We start from the raw sequence: 24,863 nt of genomic DNA, 5'->3' as shown, positions 1-24,863 counted from the left end.
CCATCTGAGGTCACTCAGAATTTTCTCCACGCATCCTGGCATCCTATCACCATTGTAAAGCCTGGTGTTGGCTTCGTGGTTAGGGTGGCGGCTTGGGATCCTAGGGTCCTGAGTTCAAGTCCCGTCGGCCGCTGAATGAATACACCAGGAGGTTGACTCAGCCTGTCATCCTTCCGAGGTCGGCAAAATGAGTACCAGTGCACTGGTAAGGGGGACACTGCATCAGCGGCATAACCACGTCCCAACCAATGATGCAACCAGCAGCCACAGGCTGCACTCGATAGAGAGAGAGATCACAATCGTTAGCACAGACGAATCTAGCGGCCCGACTTGTTCTCCACTCACCTCAATTCCATCTGAGAAAACCTTGAGTATTGTCGACGTTACCGGTGACCACGTCAATGTGTTTAGACCATGTCAGGTTATCTGTGAACGTGACAGGAAGGCATCTACAATTTCAGTGTTCTAAAGGGTCTGGTTGAGAGCAGGGATTATTCTGTTTGACGAGTCTGTTTCGTAGGATGTGTATTTTTACGGTTTCAATTTAATCTGCCAACTTTTCTCCCACTGCTCAAGCAATGACATGTTATCTTGGAGTTCTCTGTGGTCCTCCTAATGTGATATTTTCTGAAAGAGGAGGCAATCACCTGCAAAAAGCTTGGTGTGACGTACGAACACACCCTCAGAAGTCATTTATGAAGGTGAGGAACAACAGATGTTTAAGTACCTTGGGGGGACCCCTGACAGTACAACAGCCTGGGAGGAGCGTACGCCTTCCAGGAGCACCTCTTGCATTCATTTTCCAAGAAAAGCCTAAATCCACCTGAGTGAGTTGTTCCGTACTCCGTCTGCAGTGTCATTCATGCAATAAGCAGGAATATGGAATTTTGTCGAAAGCCTTGCTGAAACCAAATAGGATGGTATCAACTTGGTCTCCTCTGGTTAGATTGCAAGTGATGTCATAGATCGTGATGATTAGCTGTGTCTCACAAGAACTTTTTCCGTTGGAGACCGTGTTAGGTATCGGAGAAAATGTCATACCGTTCGTAGTCCTTCATGATGCTGCTATGGACTATATGCTCCAGGTTCCTTGCATGTAATCAAAGTCAGTGCCACAGGGTGGCAGTTTGCAGCCAGGAGTTTATCTCTCTTCTTGAAGATGGGAACAATCAATGTTTTTTTTCTTCCAGTTTTATGGCAATTCACCTTGATCATGAAACAGCTGAAAAAGGATTGACACCTATGGGACGAGTTCATCAGCTACTGTTTTGAGGATGAAGGCTGGTATCGACTTTCGACCGGAGGCTTTGTCAGTCTTCAGATTCTTCAACAATTTGGCGACTCCATCGATATCCACTGTGATATTCTGGATCAATGTGTAAGGGTTTGGGTCCTTATCCAGAATATTGTTCCTGTCTTCTCTGAATACAGACTGGAACCGTTCAACGAGTATCTCTGCTTTGCTCAAGCTGTCGCTTCTGGAGGAAACCCTTCCTATTCTTCAGTGACACAATTCCAGATGACTCTTGCCCCTTGCTTTTGACAAAGGCCCATAATCTCTTGGGGTTAACTTTGAAATCGTTAATGACCAATTTCCTCCATGTAGGTTTAAATTACTGGCACTCCTAATTTGATATTTCACATCTTGTTGTATTCTCCAACATCAAACCTTGTCTTCTTCGTTATTTGTCATATTTACTTTTGTGTAAGGCCATTGTTTCCTTTAAATCGCTCGTCTTATTTGTCTGTTTATCCATGGGAGCATAAATGACATCACCGGTGGATAAATTACTTTCTCGTTGATGTCATATTTGAGGATATTCTCCTTTCCAATGTTTCTAGTAACTTTTTCCTCAGTTCTACCCAAGATTAATCAACAGTTCTGGAGGTTTTCTGAGAAAATTTGTCACTGAAGGCCACAATATCTCACCGAATGCACTTGGCATCAGCCATTTTCCACAATAAAATTTGCTGGTGATGAAGTCATGTGCGGAGTGGGTGGAGGCCGATGTCGTACACCATGATGTCTTAGTCACTGTTATCAATGGGTGGAAGCGGTGTACACCTTTGTTTGAAGCTCAGATGTTTCACAAGTATAAGGTCAAGGGTGTTTTCTTTTGTGGTGAAAGACAAATTGTTGTTTAGGTCTTCCTTCAGCAACTATATCAATCAACATTCTGTTGACATCGGCTTGGTATTGGTTGCAACGCACGCTACAGTCGTCCCACTTGATATCTGTTAGGTTAAAGTCCCCTCCTTTGAGGAAGGTTTTCTTCACTGTGATATGTTGTATTAACATTTCTTCCTTAACAATTTGGGGGGGTCCATAGTAGGGTCCATAGAAAGATCATTACTTTCTTCCATTTAAAAGTGTGAAGTACACCGATGATCATCTCAATGCTTCTCCATTTTGTAACCTCACCCTCATGGAGCTCACTTCTGCAGCTATTAAGACTCCGCCATGCGGGTCGGTCCCTCTATCTCATCCTTGGACACCAAAGCCCAGGTAACTCAGAAAGATCTCCGCTGAGTTGATACTGCCATCGAGCCACATTTCTGATCCTCATATACTGTAATATCTGGGTTGATAACATCTCTGACAGCTACTGGAATCTTCTCTTTCCTGCGTAGGCTTTGAAAGTTTATGTGCAGTACGCAGAGGGTTTCCTACAGCCCTGTACTTTTATTGTTCGTTTTTGGAAATGGTATCAATTCCTAGGATCCAGATATTATATGCAGAGCTACATTTATATGTTGAGCTTCTATTTACATTGGCACAGTCACTATTTACATTTGTGTTCTATACATCGGTTGTCTCTCGGGATTCTGCGATGCCGCTCTGGCCTTTCTGTTTCAACTGCTTGCACCACTCTGTTGCCTTGTACCTTCCATTGCATTTTGAACCACTTCAAAACTTCCTCTGCACTTTTCTCTCTCTCATTTCCATCATTTGTTGTTGCTCTTCCCATTTGTAGAGGGGTAACATCCCTTTTGACAATGAAGTTTTTTGCCACTGGGTCTTCTGATGCCCTGAATATAAAAGAGGAGTGCAATATCACTAACTGTTGGATAAAGGTCGTCATCTTAAGAAGAAGAGCCATTGACCTGGTTGTGCAGTTAGGACCGGTGGACCAAACTTCTTCCCAAGCGTCAGACTGCTCCTGATGCCTGGTACCATTGCAAGTTCCCTTTCACACGTTTTCTTGAATCTCACTTGATCCTGGCTTTCTTTGTGGTCTGTGATTGTCCGAGTCATTTAAATCTTTGTGGTCTCCAGTTTCCGCTGCAGTTCTGTCAATGCTGTTCTTGGCCTCACTCTCCAATATCTTCACGTCTGTCAGTTTTGCTCTGAAGTCGTTGGACACTTTTGTCATCTGCTTTGAGCTCAGTTACTTCCTGCTTGTCTGCTTTCTTCTCTGTCACCATTCATCTGTTGTCTAATTCTCTCCTAAATGCACTAAATTTCGGTATTCAATAATTACATAATATTCAATAAGTTTCTCGGTTATCATCGTCCCGGTAACCAGACTGCTGTCGTCAGAGCAACACTAGTGTACGTCAAGGTTGCCTTACTTGCATAAAGTCGTACTTCTCATCAGAGAAGTCAAGCCACATGGTGCACCACCAGTCATCTTAACGTTTGCACCGCACGAGCTTGTCTTCTGGATCTTTAAACATTGTCTGACATGTCCGACAGAGTATCTGGCTGGGTGTTCATGGGCGTCTGTTGGTCTCCTTGTTGGAGGGAACAGCCATTGTTCGTTTCGCTTTAGCCCTGTTACCCTCGCCAGAGGACAGGGTATTGCATTTGTGTCCGTACATAACGTATGTCTATTAATTACATACTATTGAAATGATAATGGTAATGATCATTATGATAATAATAACAATAATGGTAAATAATGATAATAATGACACATCGTGATCAAAATGATAATGATAACGATCAATGATAATGGGAATAATAATGATAATAATAATAATAATGATAAATATCAATGATAATAGGAATAATAATGATAATGGAACATAATGATAATGATGATATTCATAATAATAATGATGATAATGATAATGATCAATCATAATGATAATAATACTGGTAATGGTACGTCATGATAATGATGATAATAATAATAATGACTGATAATGGTACATAATGATAATAATAATGATAACCATAATGACAATGGTATGTAATGATAATAATGATAATAATAACAATGGTACGTAATGATAATGATAATAATGGCAATATTGAAAATGATAATAATAATAATTGCAATATTGAAAATGATATCAATGATAATAATAGTACATAAGTACACCTATTAATTACACACTGTTGGAACATGAGAACAGTATGTCTATTAATTAATTACTTACTATTGGAACGTGAGCATGTTCATTAATTATGTACCAATGCAATGTGAGTACGTCTATTAATTACGTACCAATGAAATGTGAGTAGTATGTCTATTAACTACGTACTTTTGAAATATGAGTACATCTATTAATTGCGTCCTGTTTAAACTGAGTACGTCAATTTTTTAAGCGATGTATAATTGGACTGCAACTATATCTATCTATGTATATGTATATGTATATGTATATGTATATGTATATATATATATATATATATATATATATATATATATATATATATATATATATATATATATATATATATATATATATATATATATATATCACATCCATTAATTACATACTATTGAAACGTAGCTTTTAGACCATTTGACCCTTTAAAACCCCTTTATACCCTTCAGATACCTTACACCCTTTTTAGAGTTTTTTTAAGACCCTTTAGACACTTTAAACCCCCTCGACCATTTAGACCCCTCATACCCCTTTCTACCCTTTCGACCATCACACCTTTTCTGTACCCTTGAGACACTTTTGACTATTTTACACCTTCAGACCTTCTGAGACCTTTGCCCTTTCGACCATTTAGACCTTTCATTTGCAATCAATGACCTTTCATTTATTTGGCACAAAAAACAAGTCCTGATGAGGGTCTGCAATCTCTGATTGCTCTTTCTCATTGATTTTGGCATCAATTTAGAAATCTTTGTATTTGAGGTCATGTTTTTAGCAATCACCCTCACATAACAGTCTGGATTGGATTTCCAGCCAGACGATACACTCGGATTTCTGTTTAAGGGCAGGGCATTGTTAAATCACAAAGTTAATTGTGACGTTCACGTCCCTCAACAGTAACGCCCCTCGGATGGGCATTTATCCGGATGTCCCGTCTGCAAGCATTAGTTGGTGCATGTTAAAAGATTCCGTGATGTATTTTACGTGGAGTAGGAGAGTTATCTCTACAACCTGAATAAATGACAAATTCCTGCCAAAATCACCTTCAGTTTAACTTCAGGCCCGACCAGCCGGTTCATGAAAGACTTTGGGTCAAAACTTCCCCGGCCGACCCTACAAGAAGATGGGAATAATTTGGGGCATTATCATGGTACTTGTACTCGTGGTGCAAGTGCCAGTAGGAGTGGAAATCATAGTCGTTGTGCTCGTAATAGTACACTCGTCGTTTCGCACTCAGAGTGCTCTGCATGGATCGTTCAAACATCCAATGGAGCCGTTTGTAGCTCGGGTCATTAATCCATTTACTGTACAGCACATCACTGTGGTTATTATGGGAGCAGGACCACTCTTGTTTGAATGAACGAGTGCGGATGAAACGGTTTCAATTGTATGAACACCAAACGGAATCCCATTATTTTATCCTCTAATAACGCACGGATGTTTCTAAACAGATCTTCTTTCCTTAACATTGGGAAAGGCAAAACAGTTCAACAAATAACTCGACTTGCAGATGTAGAAATCATTTTGGAACCATTGCAAAAATACAAACAGCGCACGTGGATGTACAGAATCCATTTCATGTTTCATTGTCTTCCTCCTTTGTATAATTACATATCCGTCCCATGGCATGCGGTCTGATTTGGGATTTAATTTCCAACATTGAAGGAAAATTCTTTCCTACGTCCATCTCCCTACCCCACCCACGATGCCAAATGAACCCAAAGGACGTCATTGCGACGTCTCCTTAACGACAAAGTTCATGGCTTTGTGTATTCTGCAAACGAAAATAGATGCTCGGTGCATCATCAAACAACGAAATTGAATCATGTCTGGGATACGGAATCAAACCTTTCACCCTGACCCGTGATCCTGTTTTGTAAATTATCATTTGCTTTGGAACCTGAACACGAACAACGGCATTTTAAGCTGACAAAATATTAGATGGCCAAATCATGAATGCGATACATATTACCTAAAAATGATGGTTATAAGGATGGAAGGTGTTTGGAGGGGAAAAGGATGGTGGGGGGGGGTTTGGGGGTGGGGTTGAGGACATGGTAGGAGAGCATTGAGGACGTGGTTATGGGGTTGTTGAGGAAGTGGTTAGAGTAGTGTTAACGACATGGTTAGGGACCGGGGTATTGAGGATGTGTCAGTGGGGTGTTGAGGATGTGATTGGTGGTGGGGTAGGGTTGAGGGGGGGGTATTGAGGATGTGTCAGTGGGGTGTTGAGGATGTGATTGGTGGTGGGGTAGGGTTGAGGGGGGGGGTATTGAGGATGTGTCGGTGGGGTGTAGAGGACATAATTGGTGGTGGGGGGGGTGTTCAAGACATAATTGGTGGGTAGGGGGGTGTTGGGCACGTGGTAATAGAGTGGGTGTTGAGGACGTCGGGGTTGGAAAGCAGAAGGGACTTAATGGTGTCTCTGAGAGGGATCAGTTGAAAAAGAAAATTGTTTCAGTATTAAAGAGCTCAACGTGGTTTTTGACTTGGGGTAAAAATGAACTATGAACACACACAATGACGCACAATTGCACAAAGGTGGATAGAAACCACACAGCTGAGTCAGATGCAAGCACCTGATAATACCGGTTCTATATGAATATCCTAGACTGGAAACATTAACCCTATTACATGTATATGAATATCCTATACTGGAAACATTAACCCTATTACATGTATATGAATATCCCATACTGGAAACATTAACCCTATTACATGTATATGAATATCCGACACTGGAAACATTAACCCTATTACATGCATATGAATATCCGATACTGGAAACATTAACCCTATTACATGTATTTGAATATCCTATACTGGAAACATTAACCCTATTACATGTAAATGAATATTCTAGACTGGAAACATTAACCCTATTACATGGATATGAATATCCTTTCTTTCCTGGAAACATTAACCCTATTAAATGTATATGAATATCCTAAACTGGAAACATTAACCCCATTACATGTATATGAATATTCTATCCTGGAAACATTAACCCTATTACATGTATATGAATATCCTATACTGGAAACATTAACCCTATTACATGTATATGAATATCCAACAATGGAACCATTAACCCTATTACATGTATATGAATATCCCACAATGAAACTATTAACCCTATTACATGTATATGAATATCCCACAATGGAACCATTAACTCAATTACATGTATATGAATATCCTACAATGGAACCATTAACCCTATTACAGGTCAGGTCAGGTATGGGAGCATGTGCCAGATCAGCGCGTCGCTGCGTCCACTTTCCTATGGTACACCAGGGGCCTCCGTCTGGCCATCCCCCAGGCAGATGCCAGGCCCATCCCCATCTCCTTGAGATGGTCAGCCTACTGCAACCATGAGGCACGTGGTCGGCCCATTGGCCTCCTCCACTCACGATACTCCCCAGCTGAGAGAATCTGGTGAGCAGGATCAGCGTCAGGAAAACGAGCCACATGTCCATACAGCCGCAGCTGACGCTCACGGACTATGCAGGTAACAAATCTCATTTGAGTCTCTCTCAGCAACCGCTCGTTGGACACAAAGTCCGACCAGTGACAGCCAAGGATTCTCCGAAGAAACCTGGTAACAAAGGAATTAAGTCTCCATATCAGATCCTTGGTCAGAGTCCAAGTCTCCCATCCATAGAGCAAGACTGGAAGTACCAAGGACCTGAAGACTCGGACTTTCGTCCTCCCGCACAGGTACCGGCAGCGCCACACCCCATGATCCAGTGAATCCATGACTCCCCAGGCCCGACCCAGACGTCTATTGATCTCTGACTCACAGACAGCAGAGACATGAATATCACTGCCAAGGTAAGTGAATCTCTCCACGACCTCAACATCCTCACCACAAACAGACACAGACAGGACAGCAGCATCCAAGATGTCAACGAAAGCCTGGATCTTAGTTTTGACCCAAGAAACCCGTAATCCCAGCGGCTCCGACTCCTCATTCAGCACCTTGAGGGCCCCCAAGAGGATGTCTAAAGTCTCCGCAAAGATGACTGCATCATCTGCAAAATCAAGGTCCGAGATCTTGACATTCCCAAACAATGTACCACAGCCTGATCTCTCCGATATCCTCCCTAAAATCCAGTCCATACAAGTGCTGAAAAGTGTGGGGGCCAGTACACACCCCTGACGAACTCCAGTAACAACTGGAAATAAGTCAGAGATGGTACCACCACACTTCACAGCACTCTCAGTACCAGAGTAGAGCTCAGACATCAGATCGATCAGTTTTGGTGGCACCCCACGAAGACCAAGAATCCTCCAGAGGACATCCCGATTCACTGAATCGAACACTTTACAGAGATCAACATAGGCTGCAAGCAGCCCCTGCCGAAACTCTCGTCTGCGTTCGGTGAGGACCCAAAGAGGAAGGATACGGTCAATCGTTGACTTCTTTGGTGTAAAGCCTGACTGCTCTGGACACTGGTGCTCAAGCAGATGGTGGCGAACCCTATCAAGAAATATCCGAGTAAAGACCTTGCCCAGCACTGAGAGCAGCGTCACCCCTCGGTAGTTGTTGCAGTCTTGGCGAACACCCTTCCCTTTCCAGAGAAGAACAACAAGGCCCCTCTTCCAGTCAGTTGGGATGATGCCTGTGTTCCAGGCAGAGCACAAAACTGCATGCAACGACACGAGTTCAGCATTTCCACCAGCCTTGAGAAGTTCAGTATGGATGCCACAGATCCCTGGAGCTTTATCCCGTTTCAACCGGTTCACCACAGCCTGTATTTCCACAAGCGAAGGTGGACCACAGTTGATTGGAGGGTCAGCAACGGGGATTGTAACACCCTTGACGTCCAACTCGACAGCTGGGGGATCAGCCAGGTACAACCGCTCAAAGTAACCGGCCCAGCGGGCCTTCACTTCAGACTCCTCCTTCTAGAGCCTACCACTCTCTGCTCTTACTGCAGTGCTCCGAGGGATGGGCTTGGATGAACGCAATGCGCGAATTCCCCTGTAAGCGGGACGAGAATCACCTGTCCACAGGTGATGCTCTACCTCCTCACAGATTCCTCGCACATAGGCCTCCTTGTCCACCCTCAGTGCACGTACAGTTTTATGCCTCAGCTCCCTGAACAGCTCAGCTCTGCCATTCAGCCTGGCCCTGCGACTCTGGTCAATGGTATCCAGTGTCCCTTGAGAGACAAAATTCTTCTTTGCCCTGCGGTGAGCTCCAAGGCATCCACCGGCAACATCAAGGACGGTGGTCTTGAAGGCGCTCCACAACTCTTCAGGACTCCCCAAAGCACCCAGACCCCCCAAGTGTCCACTCCGCCTGTTCGCAAATTCCTCAGCTACTCTCTCATCCCTGAGCTTGCCAACATCCAGCCTAGGCTGGGATGGTACCATTCTCCAGGATTTAAGGTGCAGCTTTAGAGTTGCTACAACAAGCCTGTGGTCAGTATTGAGGAACTGAGCACTCCGGTAGACCCTGCAGTTCTGGATCATCCTCCAGCGACCGTCAATGAGGACATGGTCAATCTCCTTTGCCACACCGCCGGCGTTGGAATACCAAGTCCAGCGATGAGCTTGTGGGCGCTGAAACCATGAACCAGCCACCCTAAGTCCATGACTTCTTGCAAAGTCAAGGAACTTAGTGCTCTTCTGGTTCATAGTTCCTGACCAATGGGGACCAACACACACCTCATAACCGTCCCTATCAGTTCCAGTCGATGCAGTGAAATCCCCCAAGACTAGAAGTGTATCTCGTCTGGGGCACTGATCAACCACAGACTCGAGTGTGGCGTAGAATGCATCCTTCATGGTGAGATCACTCGCCTCAGTCGGAGCATAAACAGAGACCAGGGAAATGACACCTAAGGAGTGACGAATCCTTAATCTCATAATACGCTCGTTGACCGGTGTTACCTCAATTATCATTGGGGTCAGCTTATTGGACACAGCTACAGCAACTCCTTGAGTATGGTAACCATCAGAGCGACCAGACCAATAGGAGGTGTAACCACCCACCATTATCTCGCCACAATCCGGTCTCCGAACCTCAGAGAGTGCTGTAATACCGATGTCCAAACGCTTGAGCTCAGATGATAACAGAGACAGGTGATCATCCTCTCTTAGGGATAGGACATTCCAGGCACCCACCTGAAGGGACCGCCTCAGGTTAACCCAAGGAGACCGCCGTCTGGTGGACGACACCTCAGCACCACTCCGACACACTCTCCTGCAATCTGACCCAGGGATGTTACCCCGTGGTTTCCCTCCTATCATCAAAGATTGGGGGTCCCGAAGGCTTTGGCCCAATCCCGTCATCCGGTGAGCTGCCCTGCAAAGGGAAGCTGCGCAGGAGATACTCCCACGGAGTGGGTTTTCAGATTTTTTTGCGTTTTGCGGAATGAAGGGTTTTACGGTGGCTGGAGTGCAAATCCTGCCACCAACCTCCTAATAAGAAGTGACCCAACTGCAGGAGGACGTCCGCAGACACAGTTGGGCACTAGATATGGATGGCCGTTGGCTCACAAGGAGCTCCTCCACCCTTTGAGGAGCATGTACATGAATATCCTACAATGGAACCATTAACCCGATTACATGTATATGAATATTCTATACTGGAAACATTAACCCTATTACATGTATATGAATATCCTACACTGGAAACATTAACCCTATTGTATGTATATGAATATCCCACACTGGAAACATTAACCCTATTACATGTATATGAATATTCTATACTGGAAACATTAACCCTATTACATGTATATGAATATCCCACACTGGAAACATTAACCCTATTACATGTAAATGAATATCCTGTACTGGAAACATTAACCCTATTACATGTATATGAATATCCCACACTGGAAACATTAACCTTATTACATGTATATGAATATCCTGTACTGGAAACATTAACCCTATTACATGTATATGAATATCCTGTACTGGAAAACATTAACCCTATTGTATGTATATGAATATCCCACACTGGAAACATTAACCCTATTACATGTATATGAATATCCTGTACTGGAAACATTTACCCTATTACATGTATATGAATATCCCACACTGGAAACATTAACCCTATTACATGTATATGAATATCCCACACTGGAAACATTCACCCTATTACATGTATATGAATATCCTGTACTGGAAACATTAACCCTATTACATGTATATGAATATCCTGTACTGGAAACATTAACCCTATTACATGTATATGAATATCCCACACTGGAAACATTAACCCTATTACATGTATATGAATATCCTGTACTGGAAACATTTATCCTATTACATGTATATGAATATCCCACACTGGAAACATTAACCCTATTGTATGTATATGAATATCCCACACTGGAAACATTAACCCTATTGTATGTATATGAATATCCCACACTGGAAACATTAACCCTATTACATGTATATGAATATCCTGTACTGGAAACATTTACCCTATTACATGTATATGAATATCCCACACTGGAAACATTAACCCTATTACATGTATATGAATATCCCACACTGGAAACATTCACCCTATTACATGTATATGAATATCCTGTACTGGAAACATTAACCCTATTACATGTATATGAATATCCCACACTGGAAACATTAACCCTATTACATGTATATGAATATCCTGTACTGGAAACATTTATCCTATTACATGTATATGAATATCCCACACTGGAAACATTAACCCTATTGTATGTATATGAATATCCCACACTGGAAACATTAACCCTATTACATGTATATGAATATCCTGTACTGGAAACATTTACCCTATTACATGTATATGAATATCCCACACTGGAAACATTTACCCTATTACATGTATATGAATATCCCACACTGGAAACATTAACCCTATTACATGTATATGAATATCCTACAATATTAATATCTTATCCTACAATCCCTCATTTCCTTTGTAATCCCCTCCAGTCGAAGCACCTGATGAGATGAAAACGTGAAAGACAAAGCGAACACGGCTGGTGGACAAAACAAACGACAAGCGGGATCAGACAGACAGACAGACAAACATGCGACATAAATTGAGTTTTGCATTGGACCGAGAGGGACACGGCGATCCGCCGAGGAGGGGACAGACAGCCCGGTCTCCGAGCCAGTCTCTCCCAACGCGCCAAACGGAACAAAATCCGCCAAACGGAACAAAATCCGCGGGGACTTGAGACAGTTTGTGCACAAATAACCAAAAACAACTTTCCGGATCGTCGGACAAACACAAGCGAGTCCCAAGTTCCCAGGTGAGGGTCCGCGCTCGGGCAGGTCGGTCTCACCTGAACCGAAGCGCGGACACGGGCTCCGCACGAGCCTGACGTCTCCGCGACACAGACGCGCCCATGGTGTCGGACAGGGGACGAGCCGATGGATTGTGATTTCGGGATACTTCGTCCTCGGCCGGATGACGGCACAGAGTGGATCAGGGGCACGGAGTAGCAGGTGTGCAAAAAGCGACGTGGTAATTCCAGGTGTTGCGCGTCCGCTGTTATATCACTGTCTTGTACATGTATATATATATATATATATATATATATATATATATATATATATATATATATATATATATATATATATATCTATGTCACGTTATAATATGTATCGTGGGGAATGGACACGTGTCAACGGGATTTGTCTGCCGCGGAGATTGCAGAGGTACAGGCACTCGAACTGGCGATCCGATTGGGTGGGAAGAAAGAGGAGGGAGGAGGAGCGAGGTGTGGGAGGTGTGGACAGGGTCGAGGAGGGAGGAGGGAGGAGGAAGGAACGAGAGAAGAAAAGGGTAGGAGGATACGTTTGGCAAAGGGGGACAAAGAGGTCAACGACACAATTAAGGGAGCAAGAGGTTCCGCACCTGGATGACGACGTCAACGTCATATGTGGCTAACTCATTTATAAAAAAAACAACTCTAGAAGGGCAAACGGTAGAGCGCACACCTCAACCAGGCTGAACAGTTTACGTTTCGTGTGCCACTGATGAGCCTGATGATCTGTATCCAGACATGAACCAAAATCTCATGGGCTTGATATTGTCATCGAACCAACACGTCCACCAAGTTTTGTCATAATGCGTCCACAACTTTCAGATATCGTGCGATACTGGATATCTCTTTTGGCCTCATTTTTCAATGATGACAAATCGCTTAAAAAACAAAAAACAACAGAATTCTTGGATCCAGATCCGAATTTGGATCTTCACCAAAATCAAATCAATTTGTTCTTGTCACAAACGCAACCTGTCCACCAAGTTTCATGCAAATCCGTCCATAGCTTTTTGAGATATTCTGCTCACAGACAAACAAACAAACAATAGTTACCATGGAAACAGCAATTTGGTAATTTCGAAAATTTCATCTATCAGGTGTTTTACATGATTGAATGTTATGCATAACAAATGTTGTTAATACATTTCTCATCGAGGTCGAATAGGTGTTTTACTGTACATGTTTTGGAAGGCCTTGACCTTGACCTTCGACTAAGTTTGACCAAACCTCCGTCACATATACTACACATACGTATAAATAAGCAGTGCAAGTTTAAATTTGAAATGTTGAAAAATTACTGAGGTATGGTAAAAATAAATTTACAAACGGTCCATTTGATTATAATGGGGGTGAAATTGTTGTCATGGAAACCGCTGACATGTCAAAAAGGCTACATCGATCGTTCTGATTTTTGGTGAACCAGGTTTGTGACCCATTATGCAAATCATGTTCAAATTTCAAGTTAATAGGAAGAAAATTGATGATTTTATGTGACCTTGAGCTTTGACCTTACGAACTCAAAAACAATATGCTTCTCGGTTTTGATTGGTGAACCAATTCAGTGACTCAATTTGCAATTTCTGTTCAACCTGGCAGAGTGCCCACCCTCTGGGTGGCTGAAGATTGCGCATTACTTGCTGAAAAAAGTATACTGCAGTCCGTATATTGCAAGAAGACAAGATAGTTGTTTGTGTAGTGTGCGTCTAAAGGGGTCGAATGGGGTCTACAGGTCTAAAGGGTCGATGGTGTTTAAGGGGTGCTAAGATCTAAAGGGTCTAAGGGGTCCGAAGGGTCTATATGGGTCTGAAGGGGTCTAAAGATCTCAATGGTATTTTCCCCATCGTATTTAGGGTCGAATGGGTCTTAAGGTATGAAGGTCAAGGAGTGCAAACGGTCTAAAAGCAATAAATATCTTCAGAAATCTAAGGGATCAAAAGGGTAAAAAAAGGTATTAAGGGGTCTCAAAGGATCTTAAGGGGTCTAAATGGATTTAAGCAGTTTAAAAGGTCCAAAATGTATACCAGGATATTGGCTAGTAAGTTTGCTAAGTCACAACAACAACAACAACAACAACAACAGCAACAACGTCACCTTTGGAGGACTTGTAAAACGCTGCGGTTCAGTCCGCTTCATGCTGTGCGCATCCTCTGGACTCGATCCTTTCAACCGTGCTCACCGCCGACCCTCACCCATTTATAGCCCGCTGGGGTTTACTGTACCAACTGCTTGCTTGAGCTACATGCTTGCTTGCTTGCCACATCGAGAGATGCGAGTTAACTTGTAGCTGCATTGTTGTCTGCGATGTTTGGACTTATTTAATTTGGGGAATCCTTGGAAAGTCATTAAGTGTTACATTTCATTGGTATTGTTGTGTTTAAGGTAGTCAGTAGGGATAAATAAATATTCCTTATAAAGTTACCCATATGTCTCCAATCATATGTTGGTTTCACCCTGAAAACAACACCAAGGGCACATCAGTGTCTTTACTTATTTTCTGCCGTGACACCCTCCGGGTTATCTGTGCACTCGCTGTGGTACCCCAAGGTCGACACTTAAATGGTCAAAAATATCGAAGGGGTCTGAAGCTCTAAAGCTTATGTGCCACCAGTAGTTACAGGTCCAAAGGGTCGGACAGGGTCTCTAGGTTTCTCGGGCTTATAAAAGGGTCTAATGTGGTCTTTGTGATCTTTGCAGTCTTTAGGGTTCTAAGGAGTCTAATGGGGTCTATAGGGTCTTAGAATTCTAAAGGGCCTCAAGAGTCTTAGAGTTCTAAGGGGTCTTAGGGGTCTGTAGGGTCTAAAGGTTCTAAGGGGGTATAAAGGGTTTAAAAGGTGTAAGGGCTCTAAAGGTCTAAAAGGTATGTTTCAATAGTCCGTCATTAATAGATGTACTCACGGTCCAACTCACGCTTAAGCAGTAAATAATTAATAAACATACTGACATGGGTCAAACAAGGCCTCACCTTGACGAGAGGTCACCGTCCACCCATGTTTTTCGGTTTCATTTACAGTATATATAGATATCAAGTCAAACGGATTAAAATTGATGATTTATGTGCCCTTCACCTTTTGACCTCAAACAATATGCTTACAGCTTGTCATTAACTCCATCAAGTGGTTGATTGCATGAAGAGTGGAGTACAACTGTAACCTGTAGGCCATTGACATACAAACAAACACACAAATATGTCAGACAGAGCACGATACTTGCGAAATCTAAACAAACAATCGTTGCCATGGAAACAGCAATTTGGTAATTTCGAAAATTTGACCTTTTAAGTGTTTTATAAGAGTGAATGTTATACAAAACAAATTTGGTTGATACATTTTATAATTGCAGCCTAAAATGTGTTTTACATGTTTTGGATGGCACTGACCATAACCTTTGAACTTTGACCAAATTTTCTTTACATATTACTACACATACATACAAATATGCTGCATTAAGTTTAAATTTGATATCTTTAAAAATTACTCAGGTCTGGTAATAACAAATTCACAAAAGGCCCATTTGATTTTAACGGAGTGAAATTGTTGTCATGGAAACCGTTGAATATCAAAAAGGCCAAATCGATCGTTCTTCTTTTTGGTGAACCAGGTTTGTGACCCAATATGCAAATCCTGTTCAAATTTTAAGTCAATCGTATGAAAATGGATGATTTTATGCGACCTTGACCTTTTGAACTTTTGCCCTCAAGAACAATATGCTTCCACGTTTTGATTGGTAAACCAATCCAGTGACTTAATATGCAATTTCTGTTCAACCTAACAGAGTAGCCATCATCCGGGTGGCTGGAGATTGAGCGCTACTTGCTGAAAAAAGGATATTCTGTATATTGCAAGAAGACTCCATAGAAGTTTGTGTGGTGTGTGTCTAAAAAGGTCTAACGGGTTTACAGGTCTAAAGGGTTTAAGGTGTCTGTCTTCGGAGTGTAAAGGTCTAAAGGGTGGGTCTATGTGGTCTATTATGATCTACAAAGGTCTTAAGTCTGAATATCTAAAGGGTATTTTCCAATATTTTCCTCTTCCTTGAGACTCAATACGATACCTGTACATAAAGTAATAATTGGGGTCTAAAGGTCTAAGAGTCAAGGGGTCTAAACGGTCAAGATGGGGTAAATGTCTTCAGAAGTCTAAGGGGTTTAAAGGGCCTTAAAAGGTGAAAAGGGTCTAAAATGTCAAAAGGGTCTAAAAGGTCAAAAGTGTATTTTCCAACAGTAGTTACAGGTCTAAAGGGTCTAACGTCATCAATCGGGTTTTAGGGTTCTTTGGGTTCTAAATGGTCTATAGGGTCTTATCGGTATAAATGTTCCAATGGGGTCTATAGGGTCTGCAAGGTCTTCGGGTTGTAATGTGTCTTTCGGGGTCTTCCAATGGGATATATACATTATACATATATTGGTATATAGCGTGTCTGAGATGTTAAGGGTCTTAAAGTTCTAATGAGTATTAGGGGCTCTTATGGGTCTAAAGGTTGTTAGGGATCTAAGTGTTCTAAAGGGTCTTAGGGCATCTATAGGGTCTTATGCATCTAAGGGTTTTCATAGGGTCTCAAGGGCCTACAAGGTCTAAGGGGGTCTTAAGTGCCTCTGGGTTCTAAGGGTCTTGGGTGTCTTATGGAGTCTTAAGCATTTTAGCGGACTTCAAGGGCCAAAAAGTTCAAGGGGTCTAAGCAGTCTATAAGTCAATGGATCGAAGTGGTCTCAGAGTGTCTGAACCTTTGATTTCACAAGTAACAAATGGGGATGAAAACATAATTTCCATCCACCTTCGGTGGAGGAGGTATCGTCTAACTCTAACAGATATGGAACATAATATCACAGTCATGTGTGGAATCACAGTCTAAACATATTCAATTTTTAGATCCTCGTGGAGGATCTCTAAGTCTTACTCACGTTGTTGTTGTTCATCTTCTTCTTGTGGACTTTTTTGTTTCACAGCCTACAGTTTTCATCGAAACTTCCTGAAACTTGGCATATATATGTAAAAATACCCTACGCAGACAGTAACCATCTCCGATTTTGAAAATTCCTCTGAGAAAAAAAAGTTATGACGTCAAAATATCTCCGCTAATGGAAATCGCCTATACCATTATCTCCGAAACTAGGCAAGCTTTTTGAATTCTGTTTGCGGGAATCGAACAGGGCATCAGCAGAGATGAATCACCACTCATATGATAGATCACTATTGTTATGACTCTTCACTCGGCCGAGTAATGACAGAGTCGAATGAGGGTTTTCGAATGATACGATTTATTTCAGAAGATGGCACTACGCATGCGGAATGCAGCCCAAAGGCCCTTCAGTCAGGTGCCCCCGGACCACATTGAGATTCTTACTTCAAAACAGTTGTATATATAATCACACAAAAGCAGAAATGGGTGTGGACTACAAGTGTGTGCTTAAGGGATAAAGAAATAAAGAAATAAATGCGGCAGTGGGCTTCTTTCCCCCCTCCCTAGGGGCCCTCAGGGAAGTTGGATCAGTCAATCCTCAGATTCGCAACCCAACAGTTCATCTTGCAAACTAATAACTTTCTAAGACTCCTACACCCCTACACTGGCACCTGCTGATAGCAAAGGCGAAACTCTGGTGATGACTAAGAACAGGAATGTGTGGGATATCAGCATACACAGTTTTCCCAAGGACATGCTGTTGTGCAGCTGCAGAGCATAAAGAGTTATCAAAGACATAGTGAAAACAGCATGATACATTTAAAGCAACATTTTAAAGCAAGGTTTGAATAATACACAATTACAAGCAAGGTTAGAATCCCGACAGCTGATTAACACACAGCTAATGGTCCAAAATATGACCACCTAGCATATCATCATAACAGTTTCCCTCCTTGGTCATATTTTGACCATACCCAGCCACACCTGATACTCACCAACCGAGTGGACCCCTATTTGGTTCCTGTAGCAGCTACCCCTAGGCCCCGTGCCTGCCAAACGGGATTTGCAAATGCCGTGGATAGCCATCAACATTCCCCAAATGAGAAGTCCCCAACTGCCGGTGGTTCAGGTTAGCTTCTGTTGCCTTTTATCTTGCCCACTGCCACAAGTCTCCCATTAAGTTGTCATATACAAATTTGATGTTAAGTCCACACAATATTAAAGGCACTACAAGTCTATACAATATTAACAGCAACATTATTATTTAGGCAATTATACTCAACACTAATTACAACAATAATATTTACAATATGCAAATGTATTAATGGGTGAGCAGCACTGTGAGCGCTCAAGGCATGGTGTAAGCTCCTTTCTCAACTTGCGCTAGAAGACAAAAAGAGTCTCATGAGATGCATATTTACATATAAGGGTCATACAAGTATTTTCCATACATTCCTTCACTATCTGGTATTGTCCATTTTCCACGATTATGCATATGCTAGTCAAAACACTGCCACATCTATCATAAACCTCCATCAGCATTTTACTTGTAGATTTCCTTTCTTTCTTGTTACAACTTCCTGTATCTTCGTGTGTAGTGAGATGTATGAGTCCATGTTTGGCTTACCTTTTCACTTGAAAGTTCGTTGAGTAATCAGTAATACCTGGAAGAGTCTTCCCCAGGGCGCCCTCCGCCAGAACACCTTGTTGGCTCCTCAGCTGGTGGGGGTCGGGTCTGGTTGTGGCCCCATACAGAGGTCCTCGGGGTCTTCCTCCATGAGTTCGCTGTTAATTATTATGATGGCCTGGGTGAGGGGTGAGGCTTCACAGCATTTCTTTAGACAAATGGAAATGAGACGTTTGATCAGAAATACTCCAAAAATGATTCCCATGATGATTAGGATTGCTGCCCCTACCAGGCACAGTAACCAGTCTCCCCAGTCATGAAATATAGATCTCCACCCTGCGTAACCCTCCTTGCGTTCCACTCGATCGCTCGTGAGAGCTTCAAGCCTTATAGGTGAAAACACCTATAAGTGAAATGTGTTCTTCTCTGGGAGGTTACTGTATTTTCACAAGATTTCACAACTGTACTCCAAAGGGTTCTTTCGGGGCCCATGGAACTTGGGTAATTAGAGATGCGTGTTGACCCCATATGAATCCTATTTGTGCAAAGTGCCCCCACTGGGTTTGTCTTGCGTTTTGTTCTGCCAAGCCACTTCTGTCTTTTCTGCATTTTCTGACGTCCCCCTTTGCCACGGAGGTGTATACGGTTTCTTTGGCTTGAGTGTGTTGCCTAGTGATAGGTCCCCCACAAAGGAGTAGTGTCAGTACCAGGAGTTGCATATTGTGTCGTCAAAGGTTCTGTCACTGTCTCCGTTACTACAAGGTTTACAGCATGCCACTGCACTGAACACTGCAGTCAACTGCAACATAATGACAAGTATTTGTGTAAAAGATTATTTTTAAATGATACCTCCGTACGAGGCTCCCACCATGACTAGAGCTTGCAGGACTGGAAGTTGCTCTGGGTGCGTGGTGAGTGGACGTGAAGGCCAGCGACCTTACTGTACACTACTGTGGTTTTTGCTCAGGCAAGCATACCTTCCATCCATCTCCTTGTCTGACGGCCAGTAAAGTGTTCTGGTGTTCGTTGCCCCATCTTGTGGTTCTGGGGCGCATCTCAATCTGTTCACCATTCTTCCTAACTCCCCTGCACTATGTCCGTTACTAACTGCCATTGAGATGTACGGTGTTAGTCCTTCTCTGTGCTTCATTAGTTCGCGCTCTCTGGCGGCTTGTTTCACCTCCACCGCCGCTCCTTCCTTCCCGATCCATCGGTTGGTTGTCATCAGAGAGCGTTTGACGGTGTAATCTCTATGTGCTTTGGCCACGTATTCATAATCCTGCCCTGTTTCATCGTAGTCAACAGTGAGTGCAGTGCAAAGCCAATTCCATTCCTTCCAGATCGATGTCGTTGCTCAGCAACCATTCCTCTACATCCCTTTAATTCCGCTTATACTTCCCAAATCCAATGAATTTATCCTGACAGATAGAGGCTCATATAAAGACAACAGACATGCTTTTCTGTCCGCTTCCAAACAAACATCTCGACCCTGACAGGCAGAGAATCGAAAGCAGCTCCCTCGTCAAGGCCCACGATGGCTGCGTGTTCAAACAGCACGAGCCCCGCCCGTAATTTTTCCCAAAAACACCGCTATCCTCATAAGTGCGTAGCCTACCAAACGTCCTTGTTCTTGGATGTCTGACATGTAAACAAGGACAAATGTGTCCAAGAGCCACGTCCTAAAGGTTTTGTCTTCACCAGAATAATAATAAGAACAACGGAACTCTTAGAGCCGGCGTTTACTACGCGAGCAGCGGCTAAAGATAAACCCACTTTAAATAAAATCCGTTCCTTGTTCAAAGCATTTAAATCCTCCTTTCCATCTGTTGTAGTAATCAACAATAAACCTTTTCGATCGGCTTTATTCTCACAAAACCCATACGCATATCTACAACAACATAAATATACATAGGGTAAGAATAACAAAATACAATAACTTGTACACATAATACTGAAGGCAAACTCCATACTCTAATCCCAATTACATTCCTCAGAGTACACCATTCCCTAACACAGTATACTACATACCATTACTGTTCCAGCACGACCCTCCACAGAGCACGCGGCATACGAGTCATCACCAGCCACCGACCCCCATACACAGTGCTGCCACATCCGCCCAATCTCCGTTGCCGCTAATCACAGTACGGCACTTCATTACCACAACACCATCCATCCTAAATCCCTCGGTCCTGCGCCTCTTCCGCGTCTCTTTTTTTTTTTCTCTTTTCCTCTTCCGGTCACGAAGCCCAATCAACAACAACAACAACAACAACAACAACAACAACAACAACAACAACACCAACAACAACAACAACAACACCAACAACAACAACAACAACAACAACAACAACAACAACGACACCAACAACAACAACAACATCAACAACAACCGGAACAAACATATATATATATATTTCAGTCTTGTTTCAAAACATTGTCGCTTCCATGTTCCGATAGCGCGTGCACTACGCCTCGAAACACAAAATCGAGCGATCCTTTGAAACGTCAATGTCCTTATTAATTAATTTTACCACAAAGCTATCTCTTTAAAATCTAGTTTGTCCACCATATTCAAAATCAGCCGCCTCGAGAAATTCTTGTACATTGCTCCGACAAGCAGGCACATTCACAGCAGGGTGTTAATTGCACTTTCAAGTTTGACAAAGCGCGCTGGGCCCATGCGTGATTACGTCATCACGCACTCACATGAGCAATACGTCTTATCAGCGCGTTGGTTTTTACCATCAAACTCACGGAACAAATATTTGGCGACATCTCAAATACGTTCGTTTTAAATCGGAATTTTACAGAATCCTATGAAGGGCGTCCCCATCTTGTAAAATGTGCTGATCCATTTCGTAAACCCTCACGATAAGCTGTCCTTCGACGGGACGATTTCGTGCTTTCGGCGCGCCTGTTAAATCCTATGGCACGTCATGTGACTCGCAAAACCCCATAAAATAAGTTTTTTTCCCAGATTTACGAAAGTCAAGCATAAAACATGCTTAATGGCCCCAACAATGAAACCAGAATTGAAACTGACGTTAAAACGAACCCGTAACGTCGATCAACCTTCTGAAACATGCAAAGTGGAAACAGAACTGAATTTCAATTTGAAATCAAAATGATGCTCCGTGGAGACCATCCATTTATCACGTACAGTGTTCAAAGCCAAAACAGCATACAGAGTTTATCGGACCATGAGAAAACCCGAACGTTGGTCCATTTGACATCCCATTTGACAAACTGTCTGCTGAAGTGGTTTTAATTATTCAATTCCCCATCCAGTTCACACACACACACACACACACACACACACACACACACACACACACACACACACACACACACACACACACACACACACACTCTCTCAATGACATTTTCCCATCACTGAATTAACAACACGTGCAGAATCGGTCATCATGGTCCTTCCTCCAGATTTGGTGTGCGCAATTCACCTCGTCCAAAGTCTTCGCATTAACGATGACGACCAATCATTATCTCCATACAAACATACAAGTTGTTCCACACATACAAGTTCCAGGTTGGAACACTCAACTTACGTCTAACACAAAACTCAACCTTCCCCACCACATTGTATTCACAAATACATCCAAACAGGTAACTTCTACAAACAGCCCTTCTCCTGGCTCATTAACCTTGTGTTCTTTTCCCGTTGGTTCAAGATTCCCTCTGAATCTAATCGCTTACGTCCTGTCTCACTTTGTGACTCCGTTAGCCACGCTGCAAACGCTCTCCAGTGTTTTCCACTTTCACCGATAACTTTAAGTGTTGTTCCTTTGGGTAACTCTATGTTCTTTGCAGAGTTATTCCCCATCTTTTGTTCTTATCTTACCAACCGCCTAATAGCTGTAAATCGTTTCTCCTTTTACGTCGGGACCGAAATCCCTTTCAATCAGCCGCCTAATAGCTGTAAATCGTTTCTCCTTTTACACCGGGACCGAGATCCCTTTCGACCCGCCGCCTAATAGCCTCAAACCCAATGAAGGCCTCTAACCTTCCCTCTCTTGGTACAGGATTCCAACCTGTTTCCTCCTTATTTCACACGGATACCTTTATCCTCGACCCTTACCGGTTCTAACATACGGCCTGCCAGCCCTCTTTGTGCCCTTCAAACAAACCGCATTCGAATCACCTCATATGTTTTACCGTTACAGTTCTTGATCCAAGCAGATCCTGGAGCTGCGTCCAGCGGGGCACTGCCCACCAAGTGTACAGTTTTCACCTAACTAGGGCTCCCTGTCTTAGGTGCCCTATACGTGCAATTTCCACGTACCTTTAGCTGAACCCTTGTGATCGCTGTACACCAAGTGGAGTCCCGCCGTCCACACCGCCAGCATCAGTCGCATCCCATCCTCGTCGCCAATTGTTATGACTCTTCACTCGGCCGAGTAATGACAGAGTCGAATGAGGGTTTTCGAATGATACGATTTATTTCAGAAGATGGCACTACGCATGCGGAATGCAGCCCAAAGGCCCTTCAGTCAGGTGCCCCCGGACCACATTGAGATTCTTACTTCAAAACAGTTGTATATATAATCACACAAAAGCAGAAATGGGTGTGGACTACAAGTGTGTGCTTAAGGGATAAAGAAATAAAGAAATAAATGCGGCAGTGGGCTTCTTTCCCCCCTCCCTAGGGGCCCTCAGGGAAGTTGGATCAGTCAATCCTCAGATTCGCAACCCAACAGTTCATCTTGCAAACTAATAACTTTCTAAGACTCCTACACCCCTACACTGGCACCTGCTGATAGCAAAGGCGAAACTCTGGTGATGACTAAGAACAGGAATGTGTGGGATATCAGCATACACAGTTTTCCCAAGGACATGCTGTTGTGCAGCTGCAGAGCCATAAAGAGTTATCAAAGACATAGTGAAAACAGCATGATACATTTAAAGCAACATTTTAAAGCAAGGTTTGAATAATACACAATTACAAGCAAGGTTAGAATCCCGACAGCTGATTAACACACAGCTAATGGTCCAAAATATGACCACCTAGCATATCATCATAACAACTATGACGTCATATCAATTTTTATGACATCATTCCTATTTTGACATTTTTTGTTTCACAACCCAGAGTTTTCATCGGATATTCGTGAAACTTGCCATGTATATGCAGAAAGCCCACGCGCAGGCAGTAACCATCTCCGATTTTGGAAATTCTTCCGAGAAAAAAAGTTGACGTCATAATATCGCCGCTAATGGAAATCGCCTATACCATTATCTCCGAAACTAGGCAAGCTGTTTGAATTTTGTTTGTGGGAATCAAGCCAGGCATTAGCACAGATAATTTATCACAAACCTGATACATCACAATGACGTCATATTCGTTTTTATGACGTCATCATTAAGAGGATGAGGATCTTAGCTCATTTGAGCTTGTTTTTGAACTTATTGATGTTTTCATCTTCCAAAAATAATATCATATTTTAAAAAGTAGTATATCTATATCCAGACACGAGTGGAGAGTAGAGAATGTTATACTTTCTGATTTGCAATCTCTCTTAAATAAATGCTCTTCTTTGAACCTCGATACGATACTTGGATATAAAGTAACTAGAATAATAATTGCACTCAGTAGAGCACATACCTCCGCAAGGCTGACCAGTTTACGTTTTGTATCCCACTGATAGGCTGGATCTGCATCCAGACCTGAACCAAAATTGAATCTGCTTGTT

General features: G+C 42.7%; 1 protein-coding gene and 1 long non-coding RNA gene across 2 annotated transcripts in view; both read right to left on the bottom strand.

The window, feature by feature from the left end:
* The window catches only part of NSMF (NMDA receptor synaptonuclear signaling and neuronal migration factor), an 84,420-nt gene extending 71,516 nt beyond the window's left edge, over positions 1-12,904 (bottom strand). The window contains exon 1 of the mRNA XM_085882292.1: positions 12,648-12,904. Within this exon, the coding sequence (XP_085738418.1) occupies positions 12,648-12,712 (65 nt within the window). The 5' untranslated portion in view covers positions 12,713-12,904. The remainder of the gene's footprint in view (positions 1-12,647) is intronic.
* A 5,816-nt stretch (positions 12,905-18,720) lies between these two features.
* On the bottom strand, positions 18,721-21,522 carry LOC147026642 (uncharacterized). Its single transcript, XR_015058437.1, has 2 exons — positions 21,181-21,522; positions 18,721-18,908 (listed from the first exon to the last, which is right to left on the bottom strand). It is a non-coding gene; the product is annotated as an uncharacterized LOC147026642 (long non-coding RNA).
* Positions 21,523-24,863: the final 3,341 nt, after the last annotated feature.

Source organism: Eptatretus burgeri, chromosome 5 (assembly GCF_056783735.1).
Source record: "Eptatretus burgeri isolate ZD-2024b chromosome 5, Ebu_testis_v1, whole genome shotgun sequence".
In the NCBI taxonomy this organism is placed as follows: Eukaryota; Metazoa; Chordata; class Myxini; order Myxiniformes; family Myxinidae; genus Eptatretus; species Eptatretus burgeri.
This window is presented reverse-complemented; position numbering and strand designations above follow the sequence as displayed.